The sequence below is a fragment of the Vombatus ursinus genome, unplaced genomic scaffold (assembly GCF_900497805.2).
Source record: "Vombatus ursinus unplaced genomic scaffold, bare-nosed wombat genome assembly UNPS02014803.1, whole genome shotgun sequence".
Lineage (NCBI taxonomy): Eukaryota > Metazoa > Chordata > Mammalia > Diprotodontia > Vombatidae > Vombatus > Vombatus ursinus.
In genome coordinates, this window is record NW_020954581.1 from 134,116 (window position 1) to 150,114 (window position 15,999).

At 36.6% G+C, this 15,999-nt stretch overlaps 1 protein-coding gene across 1 annotated transcript in view; it reads left to right on the plus strand.

Moving 5' to 3' along the window:
• The window catches only part of ODF2L (outer dense fiber of sperm tails 2 like), a 35,594-nt gene extending 33,729 nt beyond the window's left edge, over positions 1–1,865 (plus strand). Inside the window, exon 17 of the mRNA XM_027873966.1 lies at positions 1,302–1,865. Coding sequence (XP_027729767.1) covers positions 1,302–1,430 — 129 coding nt within the window. The 3' untranslated portion in view covers positions 1,431–1,865. The remainder of the gene's footprint in view (positions 1–1,301) is intronic.
• The last annotated feature ends 14,134 nt before the right edge of the window (positions 1,866–15,999 follow it).

Sequence of the window (15,999 nt, forward strand, 5' to 3'; positions counted from 1 at the left end):
TCACTCCAAGGGTCTAGTTATGTGGATGCCCTGCTTTTTGGTCTCTGTTACTTAGATGCTGTTGTGTCCTTAGTTGCACTAAGGATATAGGTAAGGAGCCCACAAAAAGATGGAAGCAGTGACAACTCTTGTCTGATGATCTGACCTGAGCCCTGCCTGTGGTGTTGTCGGAGGTGGCTGGACCCTGACATTCACCTTCATGGGACTGAGGGGTTTGTAGATGAAGTATTTTACCCATGAGGAGTTCTTTTAATGAATGTGAGATTACCTCATGAAACTATGAGAATTATTACCATTCTTTAACCTTTCTGTGACTTACAATGGAATCTACTCAGGTTGTGGAGAAGCCACTTTACAAAACACAAGTAAATGGTGCTCGATGCCATAAACATCAATTGATCGCTTGATATGTTCTAGAAGCTGTGGGCTTTATATCCCCATTGTTACAGCGAGCATTCATATAGTACTTTAAGACTTGGTAAATGCCCCTATCACCCTCGTTTTACAGATGAGGAAGCTTAGTCTGGGAGTAAAGTGACTTGCCCAGGGTCACACAGCTAGTGAGCTATTAAGTGTGAAGGCAGGATTTGAACATAGAAACTTAACATCTAACTGTCCTGCAACTCGTTCTTGGCTCTGAAGTACATTCAGTAATCACACATGGTAAATCTGTAGTAAATAGTACAAAAAATAGTTCTTTGACCTGCTCAAGAATGAAGGGCAACTTTCATTTTGAAATTTCTCTTTATGAAGTGAAGATACTAAATAAGAAAATAGTCTTAGTGTTAAGAACAGATAACTGGAGGTGATTTGTAGTTTTATTATACACTCATTTGCTCTTGTGGTAGAAAGAAAATACAGACTTTGAAGAAAAGTGAATAGACTAGTTTTGACAATGTATACCTTATGTTAAATGTTGGTAATGCAATGTCAAATATGCAGTGGATCCTGTTTATTTATAATGCCATGTCAGAGAACAGAAATTAAACCTCTATTCTTGAATATCCAGGTGATAGCCAACCTGTCTAATTTCATTTTGGGAATGTAACTAGAACCCAGGTGTGACTGAGTCTTTGTTTTAATGAATCCTATTACAGTGGGCTTCTACTATATATAAATACAAACCATAATGGGTTTAATAGGAAATAATAGGAAGTAAACATGGCAGATTTGAAGGTCTGTTCTCTCCCTGCCACCCTCTCCCTGCCAAAAAAGTTATATTTTGCTGATGTAAACCTTCTTACCTTGTATTTTTTTAGTATAAATTATATCACTAATGCATCTTTCACTTTTTTATTTAGAAGGAACAGCACCAGGAAATATGTTTGAAAGAAATACAACATAGCCTTGAAAAGACAGAGAATCAGAATGAGAATATACTGAATTATGTACAGTTTGTTAAAAACTCTTATGTAACCATGTTTGGATGAAATAATTTCTATTTTATTCTATGCCAGTATGTCTTTTGATTTTTACTATGGATCCCAAAAGTGATTAGGTTAAAAAACTATCATTATGCACCAATAACATCAGTGTGTTATGAGTTTGTGGTGAGACCATGCACATAGTATTGGAGGGTAATTGATGATTCAGGTAACACTGGATACAATAAGATTGCTGTTACTATTTTTCATGATTGGAGAATACCTGATGAAGTGCTTTTGGCTTCAAATGTTTTGGTTATAGTAAAAAAGAAACCTGAATTATATTATTTCAGGCGTACATAACCCAGTTCATTTTTAGGCTATTTTTTAAGGTGTAATGATTCTAGGCCCAGTGTGCTCCAGACACGTTGAAAATACATCAGTGCTATAAATTATAATGCTGAATATATTGATAACAGAAAGGGAAACATATTTGTCTGGATTTTAGTTTTTCACGATTGTAGTATAGTGTAATTTACAGATAATTGAAAATTCCTGAACTAGTTCAGTTTAATACTTTGTTTTGTACATATGCTTAAAATATCATTATAATCTCTATTTTATATAAAAACTTTGAATTGTCATTAAAGAGCAACCAGTGATAACAAATCACATAATTTATTGGAATCCATTCTTTCTTCATGGAGATTAGAGTCCAGGGGTGGGGAACGTATGGCCTGGAGTCCACATGTGGCCCTCTGGGTCCTCAAGTGCAGCCCTTTACTGAATCCAAACTTCATAGACCAAATCCCCTTAATAAAAGGATTTGTTCTGTAAAACTTGGACTCAGTCAAAAGGCTGTACCTGAGGACCTAGTAGACCACATGTGGCCTCGAGGCCACAGGTTCCCCACCCGTGGATTAGGTATTAGTGTAGGCATTATCATCTTTGTTTCTTAGGTGAAGAAAACGTCCCCCAGAGACAGGTAAAAGGGACTTGCTGGTATGTGGCTAAAGCAGAACTTGAACCCAAGTCTTTTAGCTTGAAAACCCAGTGTTCTTTCAGCCCTGTTGTGCTGTTGTCCCACCTGTTTTATGGAATCATTTCTAAGATGCTGTCTTCCACTGAGCAAGTTTCTTTTATTCTGTAAGTTTATACACTTGACTCATTTTTTCCATAATTTGCTTGATGCCTTTCACCCTGTGAATAATTTTATACTCTTGAAATCTGGCTTTTTGAGACCAGTGATGCTGTTTGGTACAGTGCAGACAGTTCACTTATTCATTTGGAGAATTAAGCCCATAGCAGTCATTTTATCCTGCAGGTTACCAAAAAACCCTGAATGCTTGAGTATGCAAGGGGGAACTGGGATGATTTAGACCTAATAGGGACAGTGGGTTCTGACCTATTTCTTCACTTGGCCAAAGCAGGTTCATGGTTCACCACAGAATTATGGAGCTGCTCCTAAATCTGTCATTATTAATGACTGTGAGACATGACTACACACTTCTTTCTCTAGGTGACCTCCCTTATATTTTTATAAGATGTTTGCCTTAATTTTCTCTTACAGACCATAAACTCCTGAAATATCTAAAGACATGTTGCCTGAAGCAAATTTGCTATAGAGCATCTTTGCAAAAGTGAAGAAGACATTTTCAGTCCTAATCTTAGTACCACTTCACTGGGTAAACAGCAAGCTCAAAAACTTTTATACATAGGTTTAAAAAAAAAGGTAATTCCATACATCTGCTTGTTTTAGGTTATCCAAAAAAAAAAACCCAAACCAGACCTTAATGAAAATCATTTCTTAAAAGAAAAAAATTAACGAAAAGTCCATGTGTCTATTTGGAATAAGACATATTCTTCTTTTAGGCTGCTCTTGCTGAGAAAATAGAGATTTCTATCCAAAATGTAACAATATTTCTAGTTCATTATCCAGATCAGCTGTGATGATTTCAAATGACAGTGCCAGAAAGAAAAAAAGTAAGTTATTAAAAGCTTTGCATATTTTTTTCCTTAAGATTTCAACAGAGATCTTATTTGTAACATTTGAAAACAAGTTTGTTATTACTTTTGAGTTTTGTCCAAATCCATGCCAATGTCAACAAGGTGGAGTAAGCTGTGGGTTTGGACTCCAAAGACATATGGGTTTGTATCTTGGCTCTGGCATTTACCAGCTGTGTAACCTTGGGCAAGTCATTACACTTTTAAGTTTGTTTCCCCATCTATGACAAAGATAATTGTATTACTTACCTTATAGGGATCTTATAAAGAAAGTTCCTTGTAAACTGTAAAAGACAATTCTTCTAAGTTATTTGTATGTGCCTGTCATCAGCATATAGCTTTTGAAAAATAGGATGGGATGCTTTGGCAATCTTCTTTTAGAGTTTTCCAAGCAACAGCTGGATGAGCATTTGTCAGGTGTGTTATAGTGGACACTGTTGTTCTGGTGCAAGTTGAACTTGTTTCTGCCCTGGGTCTCCTGATTGGTGACAACTCTCCATATCTAGCATGACCCACACTTCCGCCTGGTGTTCTGCAACCCTCTTCATGACATGTCTCCTGGCTCCCACCTCCATCTTGGACCTGACGCTCCAGCTCCCGCTCTGGGGCCTTGGGCTCCTCACTGGTACCGTCTGCTGCTCTCTTGCCATCTGCAAGCCTTTCCCTCCTGCCTTTTTCTCTCCCATCCCCACCCCTACCCACACACTTTTTATACCAGGGGGTATGAAATTCTGTGGGCAATAGTCAAATCAACACTGTCATTCTTAAGAAAGTTTCAATTGTCCTATGCTTCCACTGTTGTCTCTCTGACTTCCTAGACTACAACTACCCCTCCCTGGCTCTCTCTCTTTTATATGTGTTGTTTTTCCTAATTAGAATGTACACTTGAGGGCTAGACACTTGACTGACTTTTCAATATCCACAGCACTTAGCACATAGTAAACACTTAACCAGTGGTTGTTTTTTTTTTGTTTGTTTGTTTTTGTTTTTGTTTTTTAATTCATTCATGGCCTCTAAGGTTCCTAAGAACTCTGAAAGTAATTTTTTAGTTCTTTGATTTTGTGAGCATTGAAATCTTAAAACGCACAAATTTTCTTTACTTTTTTTTTAATGGAATTTTCTAACTTCATCAGAGTATGATCCTTTATAAATTATAATTTGAAGGACAGTGACGGTCTCCTGCTCCCTAGACACTAAGACAAAAGGAAAAGAAAACATGTATTAAAAGTAAACTCAAAAAGATACAAAGGCATGGCAATCTGTGTTGCTGTGTGAAATATCCACACTGATGGATTCTTAAAGCCTTCAAAATAAGAATGTGTCAAGTTAGCTGTAATCATTTACTCCAAATGCTTCAATGCCTCTGTGATCTCATTCGTGTAATTTCTCTGTAATGGTGCTGATTACCACCCTTGTCTTCTCATTCTATGTGACTCACCTATACTTTCCCATAAATCTAGGGGAGGTGGACCCAAAATATTGAGGCCCATGATAACATTGGTTATCCTATAGTAGCTTTTGCTCCCTGACCAGACCACGTTTTTTCTGCTCCAGTCCAATATCATTTATATTTTATCTTATGTGCCTGCAAGTTTGTAGTTCTTTTATGCTTATGCTTTTATGTTGTAATTTATAACACTAGCAAACTCTATACAGTAAAGTTTAGTAGATCAAGGTGGAAGGGAAATTGAAATTAGAACAATTCTTCTTACTCTGTCCTTCTGAAACCCTACTCCAGGACCCACCAATTGGTACACAATGGAAGTTAAGTTTGTTAGTTGGAGGGAATGACAGGTCCAGAACTTTATTTTAAATGTATACTTATAATAAGCTAAATGGAAATGACATATATGCTGCTAGATAGAGAGATCCTTTAGTAATGGACCGGAGATTGGGATTCCCATCCAAGTACCAGGGGGCAAAACTCCCTGTTAACGTCCTCCCAAGTGGCTGAGATTACCAAGGCTGTTCTGACATACTCAAATCGGGAACACAGGGACACAAAGAAGTGCATATGTCTAGGTTGATCAAAGAAGTTGACAAGTAAAACTTGGTCAGTAAAAAAATATAACAGAGTAAATTCATGAGCTCAGCAGCAAGCACCCAGCTGGAATAGGACAAGGGGAGGAGGAGGAGAATAAGGAGTAAGTCCCTCCACATGCCCTGCAATACACCTTCTTTTGTAGCATCCCTGGCACATATAAGTGAGCAGCTGTGAAACAAAACCAAAAAAGCCTGGGAGGGGAGCCTGTATCTTAGGGGAGCCTGCTACTACCGCCTGTTTCATATTCCTTTCCTTAGGCCATACAAATCTCATACCTGTCCACAACCTGTGTTATATTTCCTTGCTTTGGGAAATGAGTAGAAACTCGCTTTTTCAAAGACAGTAGTGTACTTTCTTAGGGGAAAAAATGATATCTGGAATTTCATGATTCACAGTTATACACATATACATAGCTCTATCACTTTTTCTGTTTCTCCTCTCTTCTTTCCAAAAGAATCTTGATACTATGGTCGATCCTTGATTTTATCCTTACAAGTGCTTTCTCCCAGTGAGGCAAATATCACGCCATCCCCACTGTCTGTATCATACTATGCTACTCTTCTCCATGTCCTTCCCAAACGTTTTCACAGTGGTTCTGCCTTATGAGCTGGAGGTTTTCTGCTAGACCTCTTGACATTGCATGCATATGTCAGGAGCATGCTGGGTGCGTATTAACCCTCTTGTTACATGATCAACCCACATCAATTTTTGGTCAGACATCATACATCATGTACAGCCTGTAATCTTTGTTGGTAATACTATGTGGTTGCTTGTGTCCACTATTCACCTTTCTGGTCACAATAGCAATTTTAATTCTTCCGAGGTGGTTGTATTCCATGGCATAGCCATAATAGTTGAGATCATATTTTTAAAGTGCTTATCACAGTGCCTGGTACATAATAGGCCCTTAATTAATGCTTATTTCCTTTTCATACAACATCACCAGAAGAATTTTGATATTAAAAAAAATGACTCTTTGTTTTAAAATAAAGCTTATTTACTATGACTTCCAGAAGGCAATTCAATCTGTTCTCTTCCTTCTGTTCAGTTCTAGTCTAGCCATTGCCCTCAACCTCCTTATCCTCCTCCCACTAGAGCTGTGAACTCTTCTCTTCAAACTACCTTAGGCTCTAAGAAGTAGATTTTGCCTTATCTTTCTGGGATATCACTTCCTGATCATCTCCCAACCACACACCAGCACCTCTCAAGGTGTGGGCTGGGAACTCCAGGGAGTCCTTGAAGCCATTTCAGATGGGGACCTTTTCTTTAACTTATTTAGAGTCCTGTGATGGGACATGACTTCACGGGGGTCACACAGCCAGGATGTGTCAGGCAAGGTTTTGAACCCTGGTCTTCCTGGCTTTGAGGCCAGTTCTCTTTCCATCAAAAAAAAAAAAAATCTCTGACAGCCTCTAAGAGATTCACATACAAAAGGAAAAGATAGGATTATAAAATTGCTCGTAGTGTAGATCTAAGATTATCATCCCCAGACCAAATAAGAAGGCCCCCACAAGACAACCAAAGTATTCTGTACCATGGGGGCAGCTTTTTCAATCTACTTTTTAATCGAAAGACCCAGCCTTAGGCTTCTCATCTTGGGGAGATGATAATTTTGTGTGTAAAGGGTTCATGAGACCAAAAACATGAGAACTGCCATACTTAGGGTACCCTTCTCTCCCCCTCTTTTAATGCTTTTCATTATGTGGTCTATAGAATGCATGCTTCTTGGAGGTAGGGACTGTCTAGCTTTCTTGTGTTTGTATGTCCAGAGGTTAGCGTCGTGTCTGACACAAAGTTAAGTGCCTGATAAATGCTTTATCATTAATTCATACATCGTCTTTCCCAAGTTATATAAAGTGATAGACCAGTTCTCTGGGTGGGCCACTCAAATAGCATGTCATAATCTGGCTATCAGGAATTATTTACATACTTTATTTTTTATGTGTGGATAATTGTGCCAAACTTTAAAATGATTTTGAGTCTCATTTAGGGGGCTTGATATCATCAGCATAATCTCAGTCACAAACAGGAGGATCTGGCAGACCTCACCATATAAAGGAAATTTCAAATTTCATTTGCACTCTGGGCTAGAAGTCCTTTGTGACTTTGTTTGGCATAGATCTCCTTATTTTCTGCCTGCATGAGATTGATAACCAGAGATCTATCAGTTACCTCTGTTGATAAAACTTTCAAGGCATCTAATAAAAATATTCATAGAAGATACTTTGTCGCAGGAAACTCCGTAAGGCAGCTTTCATCCTCATGACTCAAATAATTTTTTAATAATAATAAGAATGCTGAGATTTTATAGTCTCTGAGTTTTTCAGTCAATTCTGTGACTTTAAAGATGCGGTCCCTTATTAAAAATTGTTTGTGAAAGATTGAATGTTCCCTTCTCATATTTTCCTCTGGATAGCGTAGAGCGTTCACACGGTAATTTTGTAACAATGAGAAAGTAGGCGTACAGGTCAATAATAATTGATGTTCTCTTAAATGACTTTTTCAGCAGTGATACTGTCTTTGATTTTTTTCCTGTATGTCCATCCCTTCCCCTCTTTCAGCCGTCCTGAAAATTGAAGCTTTAATACCCTCAGAAATTGCATCGCCTCCAGAGGAAGCCTCTTCTGTGTGTCAGGCACAGCCGTTTTTCCTGTCATGTTTTTCTCAAGTGTTAGCTTCCACTTCCTCAAATGGGAAAGTCCAACTCTGCTGGCTCCACTGCCTCTGCACTGCTCCACTGTGAAAACAGTTTGTTAGAAATTCTGACAAATCCTTTACATTTTATGTTTGTTGTTATCTCCCAGTGTCCTCCTTAAATAATCTTAGAATCATCATCTAGGAGCTTCCTGATCCTCATCTTGCTGATTTATGAGGCAACTTTGCTAATCGACTTCCTCCATCATCTTCAGTAAGCTTTGCAAACTTTTTGGGTTCTAATGTACTTTCATTGTATCTGCTTCTCCATCTGTCAAGGAGGTAAAGTGTTGGTTGATGCATTTGGGGGGGGGTTGGTCTTATTGTGGCAATTCTTTTGTATCAGTTAAACTAAGCTCCTTGGGGGCAGGGGCTAATCCACATTGATTTCTGCATCTTTAGTGCCTAGAACGGTGCCTGGCATATAGTAGATGCTTAATAAATGCTTGTTGACTGATTGACTTGAAATATCAATGTCTGTTCATGATGAGTATAAGTAAAATTGGCAAACAATACAAATCAGGGCTTGATTTATTGTTTTATTGATTGTCTAGACTTCCAAAAGTGATGGAGATGCTAATATATAATAAACAGCATAATTCAGAATAAAGTGAGTCCTAGGTATACCTTTTATTTCTTCAGAAGATGGCAGAGGCTGTTAAACATTTACCAACTCCCCTTGATGTGGGTTAAGTTGAAGAAGGAGAGAATGAATGAAGCCATCTGATTAGGGCCTGGGTAGAAGTCTCAATAGTTACAGCAGTAAAACGCTGAAGCTGTTTTTAGTTACCTCATTTTAGAACTTTCTGTCTGAGACATTTCAAGAAGAATTCAAAGAGACTAATTGAAAGGAATTGAGTAAAGTTAAACAGGGAGTTGGTCTTTCCCATAGACATTTTGTGATATTGACATGTCATGGGAAGGAAGGCTGGGTCTCCTGATTAAAAAGTAGTTTGGGAAAACTGCCCAGTACAGAATACTTTTGTCTTCTGGGGTCCTTCTTACTTGGTCTGGGGATGATAACCTTAGATCTACACTAGGACCAATTATTTTATAATCCTGTGTTTTCCTTCTGTATGTGGAGTTAGAAGAGATTGTCAGAGAGCAGATGTACTCAAACCCAAGAAGACCAGGGTTCAGAACCTTGCCTGTGACACAGCCTGGCTGTATGAACCTTGGGAGGGCACATCACATCACAGGGATCTAAATGAATTGCGGAGAAGGTCCTCACTTGAATTATTCCTCATCTGAGAATTCTCTGTACTAATAAAATTATGCAGGGCCAGCTACTTTTCAAATGTCAGAACGTCACCCCTTTATCCCACTACTTATTCATTCTTAATTTCATGTATTTAATCTACTTAAAGAATTGCACTGTCTTCACTTATTCATTTTTTCATTCATCATTCATCCATTTAATTATTCATTCAATCATCATTCAGTTTTTTTAGGAAGAGAAAGTTTCTTAACATTTTTACTTTTATGAACCAAACTATAATGGATGGATAGATACTGGGTAGCCAAGGAAGTGTTTGAAGCTAATATTAGTCACAACAGGATTACCCACTCCCTTTGATTCATGTAAAATATTTATATATTTTTGTTTCTTCATTCATTGCTTAATTTTTAAAGAATAAGGAACCCTATGTGAAGTTTTCTTTCCTCTCTCTCTCTCTCTCTCTCTCTCTCTCAAATACTGAAATGTTTTGCCATTCATTAAAAATCTACATGTAGTTTTAGTGGATCTGGTTCTAACTAAAGAAAGTGGAGGTATAAACTATTAGGGACATTTTAGATGTTTCATTTTAATTTTAATGCAGCCCTTTTAAGGTCATACATTCCATCTGATTCTTAGAGTAGTTTTTATTCACCCAGCAACCAAGACCATAATGTTAATCATTTCCTCACCAAAACTTCAATTATGCCAAGCACTTTTTAATTATCCTCCAACCCACAAGTCTATTCTTAGCAGAAAGTCTGACTTCAGGAAAGGCAGTGTACTCCATCCACTGTGGCAGAAATCAACTTACCACTTTGCAGCCCCACCCACAAGGAGGCCTCTGTGAATTAAAAGCTACCAAATTCAGTGTGTATTTTTAACTTTGATTAAAATCATGTTTGGCATAAAAATGGAAGACATTTTTTTTTGAAGCACAAAAAATGCTAGGTTGGTATTTCATGTTATTTTCAGAGTTTAGTTTATTCCATGAATCGCCTTTTTTGAATTTCCGGGAAATCCGTGGCACCTATCAGTTATTTTGTTCTAAAGAAGGAAATATTTTAGGCGGCTTTGCTTTCTTTTTCATTTTCATATTGGTAATGTTAGTAATTTCCTACCCCCTCCCCAATTATTTTGTATTTACTATGGATCTAATTTGCAGGGATTTATTTGTGTACTTACTGCCCCAAGAGCCTCCCACCTCCAACAGAACATAACATCCTTGAGAGCCAGGACTATTTTATTTCTGTCTCATATCCCCAAGGACTAACACTATGCCTAGAACATAATAGAATCTCACTAAGTGCTTGTTGAATTAAATTGAATTTGAAAGTAAACATTTTGAAAATAAGGGAAAAGGATATGGACAAAAAGCTACAGAAGTAAAATGTGACTGAAACCAACCTCTTATCCAGGCAGTAACAGGAATGTAAATTCCTACTTTTAGAGAAAAAAATATGAACTTACAGGAATCACTTTGTGGTTTTATAAACTATTTGCATTTACCAATGACTGATGAAGATAGCATATTAAATGGTTTTAGGAAATGTTGAGTAAAATTTACTCACAAAAACTCTGTAGCCTGAGGCAGAAGGCTTTTTCCCCCACTAGTATTGTAGTATTTAATTCAATTCAAGAAACATTTTAGGTGTCTATTTGCAATGCCCGGTGCCAGGAGCTGGCTTTCTTTCAGATTACAGAGTAATCAAGATAAAGTATTCCAGATTTCATGTGAGAAAAAAAAAATCTCTGATCTTATTAGTGCCAGAAAAAAAAAGGCAGCCAAGAAAACACCAACAACTACCAATCTATACGCCTGCATACTCCCATCTGTATACAATTTTTATGGGAGACATCTATATACAAGTGGACAGCATCCCTCAATGAAGGTATTGGGGGCAACAGGAAATGACAGTGACCTATGTCTTCACCATTTTGTAGGAGAATAGAAGGTCATGTTGTGTTCATTTGTTGAAAAACATTTGGTAGAGTATTACAGTCCTTCTGGCCAGGTGCTGGTTGGACTTGGAAGTCAGGAAGACCTGGATTCAGATCCTTCCTTGGACACTTACAAGCTGTGTGACTTTGGGAAAATCTTTTAACCTCTTTAGACCTGAGCTTCCTGTTCGTAAAATGAAAGAATTGTACCTGATTACCTCTAAGGTCCTTTGAAGCTCAAAATATGTGATCCTATGATCCTTCTGAAAGGGCCTAAATTAATAAAGAGCTTAACAATATATCTTCTCCCTTTGGGAAGAGAGGAAACTATTGGAGGATCAAAACTGGTGGGCAGAGTTTTCCTCCACTGTGACAGTTTTTAAAAAATTGAACTTTATTCATATCTTTTTTTTTTCATCTCCTGTATTTCCCCCCATATTCCTCCCCAACCAGAGGAGTAGTGAAAGGTATTTTCTTATATCTTATCTCTTGTTTGGGGCCATGCTTATTCTTTTATTTTCATGAACTTATTTGTAAATAAAGAAAGCTATTCTACTTTTCCTAGCTTTAACTCACAATTTTGATCCCTAAAAGATTCGATCAGGACGTTACTGAATTATGGAGTAACCACAGGAATAATGGTGAATGCAGTGGCTGGCATTGGAAGACACCACCTGTTTTCCTATAATTTTGAATATTGCTAACTGGTTATTTGAAATTTTTAAGTGATGGCTTACTAAATAAAGATAAGATAATTTTGATTGTATACAAGGCTGGGGTTTTTTGCGGTAGAAAGCATGGTGATGGTAGGGGAAGACCTGTAGGTGACTGATTATACCAAATTCAGTTGGCTGAAAGGCCACCATCCCCAGCATGGAAATGAAGAGATTGCCTGGAGCTGTAGAGCATTTAATTTGTAATCTGTAGTTTAAGCTTTATAACTTTGTGAGGCATGGAAGGCACGCTAGGAAGGCATTTGAAGACTACAGTCTCTTTATCATTTCCTTTCTGATACTCAAAGTTCTAGTTAACTCTTTACCCTAAAGTCTTTCTCAACTTTTAACACATCTCTTAGACCTCAGATCATTGTGAATTCAAATAGTTTATTTTTTAAGAAAAGCATGGTAACATCAAAAGCAACAGGATAATATTCTCCCATAGTCAAGTTTGCCGTGAGTGAGTGAAGGAGATAATTTAGCTGCCTTCTTATAACACTTCTGTTCTTTCACTTTCTCCCATATGCCCAAGATATTTTCCCTAGGGCACAAACCCTACTCTCAACACCTTCTCCATGCAATTGGCTCCACTTGTTTCTGATGAGAAGACTGAACACGTGATAATAACTCCTGCAGTTGGCCTGTCCTTCCTCCCTGATAAGACCAAACCAAACCTGTGCTCTCTTCCTTCACTCTTATCTCAAAATAAGAGGAAATTCACACTTGGGTAAGAGGTTGGATTAGGTGACTTCTGAGGCCCTTTTCAGTTCTGAAATTAGATGATTCTTTGGAGCAGGCATCAAGTAAGATGTGCCATGTCAGAGAAACCAAGAAAGAAGAAAAAATAACAGTTGAAATGAGTAGTTATCCATATAAAATGTTTCAAAGAGGTCAAGGAGGACCAAAACATAATTGAATTCGATGATCAGGAGGTCATTGGTGACTTTTGAAAAGATAGTTGTATTGGTGGAGGAGATAGAAGCCATATTATGAGGGTTTGGGGAATAAATAGTGAGAAAATGTAGACAGCATATTAGATTGACAAGGTTGGCAGTGAAAGAATGGAAAAATATGACAGTAGCTTAAGGAAGTAACAGGACTAAGGGAAAGTTTATATAGTTTTTTTTTTAATTTAAATTTTGTTATATTTTGTTTTGCTACAACAAATACTTCCCAACAAACACAAACCCTTTACAAGGTACATCATACAAAACACCAAAGAGAAAACTGATTATTAATAGAAAAAGAGGGATATGTTCTTTAAATTTGACAGTATGTTACTAACATTGATCTTTTTAATTGACCAAATTTTAGTCAATTAAAAAGGCTTCTCAATGGTGAATTTATATAGTTGCTCTCATTGCTTTTATTTTTTTCTTTCGATTCCTCTTTCTTCACCTTTTATTACTTCATGTAAGACTTCCCATATTTCTCTAAAATTCTTAATATTTTCCTTTCTTTAAGAAACTACAAATCAATTACTGTGACTATCTACGTATAGCCTCTTCAATAAAATTTCTGATCCTGGTTGAAAGTACCTCATGGTTGCTTTAATTTTCGTTTCTCTGATTATTAGTGATTTTGAACATTTTTAGGTGGTCATTGCTAATATATATGTCTTCTTTGAAAAACTATTTTTATGCCCATTGCCTTCTTATCTGCTGGGAGAATATTTCATACACACACATACACATATACACACACATATACATACACACATATACACACATATATATATACATACATATATAAACTATATATTTTGGATATCAGACTTTTATTAGAGATATTTAATACAATGATTTTTTCAATTTTTCATATAATTCATTCTAGCTGAATTTTTTTTTGTTTCTGCAAAAGCTTTTAAATTTTGTATATTGAAAATTCAAAAGAAGATTGGTAGAGAATGACTTTGGAAGAATAAAGAGGGAACAAAGACACAATTGGAGGTGTCTGGAAAAATAACTTTTTTTAAAAAATTATTTAATTTTAGTTTTCAACATTCACTTCCAAAAGATTTTGAGTTCCAAATTTTCTCTCCTTTCCTCTCCTCCTCCCTCCCCAAAACGGCGTGCAGTCTAATATAGGCTCTACTTACACATTCATGTTTTTTTAATTATGCATTCATGTTAAGCATATTTTCGCATTAGCCATTATGTATAGAAGAATTAGAACTAATGGGAGAAACCATGAGAAAGAAGAAATAAAACAAAACAACAAAAGAAAAGGGGAGCAAATAGAATGTTTCCATCTGCATTCAGAATCCATAATTCTTTCTCTGGATGTGGATTCCTTTTTCCATCGTGAGACTTTTGGAGTTGTGTTAGATTCTTATATTGCTGAGAAGAGTTGTCTATCAAAGCTTGTCATTGCACAACGTGGCTGTTACTGTGTACGACGTTCTTCTGTTTCTGCTCACTTCACTCAGCATCAGTCCATACAAGTCTTACCAGGTTTTTCTGAAGTCTACTTGCTCATCATTTCTTATAGCACAATAGTATTGCATTACATTCATATACCACAACTTGTTCAGCCATTCCACAATTGATGGGCATTCTCTCAGTTTCCAATTCTTTGCCATCACATATAGAGCTGCTGTAAATGTTTTTGTACATGTGGGTCCTTTTCCTATTTTTATGATCTCTTTGGGATACGCCCTAGAACTGCTATTGCTGGGTCAAAGGGTATGCACATTTTTATAGCCCTTTGGGCATAGTTCCAAATTGCTCTCCAGAATGGCTGGATCAATTCATAACTCCACCAACAATGCATTAGTATTCCAATTTTCCCATATTTTCTCTAGCATTTATCATTTTGTCATGTTAGCCAATCTGATAGGTGTGATGTGGTACCTCAGAGTTGTTTTGATATGTATTTCTCTAATCAATAGTGATTTAGAGCATTTTTTCATATGATTATAGACAGCTTTGATTTCTTCCTCTGAAAACTGCCTATTCATATCCTTTGGCCATTTATCAATTGAGGAATGACTTATATTCTTATAAATTCGACTCATTCTCTATCCATTTTAGAAATGAGGCCTTTATCAGAGACACTGGTTATAAAAATACTTTCCTGAGCTTTCTGCTTCCCTTCTAATCTTGGTTGCGTGGGCTTTGTTTGTGCAAAACCTTTTTAATTTAATGTAATCAAAGCCATCCATTTTGTATTTCATAATGTTCTCTATCTCTTGTTTGATCATAAATTCTTCCCTTCTCCATTGATGTGATAGGTAAACTATTCCTTGCTCTCCTAATTTGCGTATAGTATCAGTCTTTATATCTAAATCATGTACCCATTTTGACTTTATCTTGGTATACAGTATAAGATGCTGGTCTATGCCTAGTTTCTGCCATACTATGTTCCAGTTTTCCCAGCAGTTTTAATAGTGAGTTCTTATCCCAGAAGCTGGAGTCTTTGGATTTATCAAATATTAGATTACTATAGTCATTGACTGTTGTGTCTTGTATACCTAACCTATTCCACTGATCCACCACTCTATTTCTTAGCCAGTACCAAGTAGTTTTGATGATTGCTGCTTTATAATACGATTTAAGATCTGGTATGACTCGGCCACCTTCCCTTGCATTTCTTTTCATTAGTTCCCTTGATTTTCTGGAACTTTGGTCCTTCCAGATGAATTTTGTTATTGTTTTTTTCTAGCTATTTAAAATAATTTTTAGTAGTTTGATTAGTATGGCACTAAATAAGTAAATTTAGATAGAATTGTCATTTTTATTATATTAGTTAGACCTACTCATGAGCAACTGATATTTTTCCATTTATTTAGATCTGACTTTATTTGTGAGAAAAGCGTTTTGTAATTGTGTTCATATATTTCCTGAATTTGTTTTGGCAGGTAGACTTCCAAATATTTTACAATGTTTACAGTAACTTTAAATGAAATTTCTCTTTCTATCTCTTGCTGTTGGGCTTTATTAGTAATACATAGAAATGCTGATGGTTTATGTGGGTTTGTTTTGTAGCCTGCAACTTTGCTAAATTTGTTTATTATTTCAC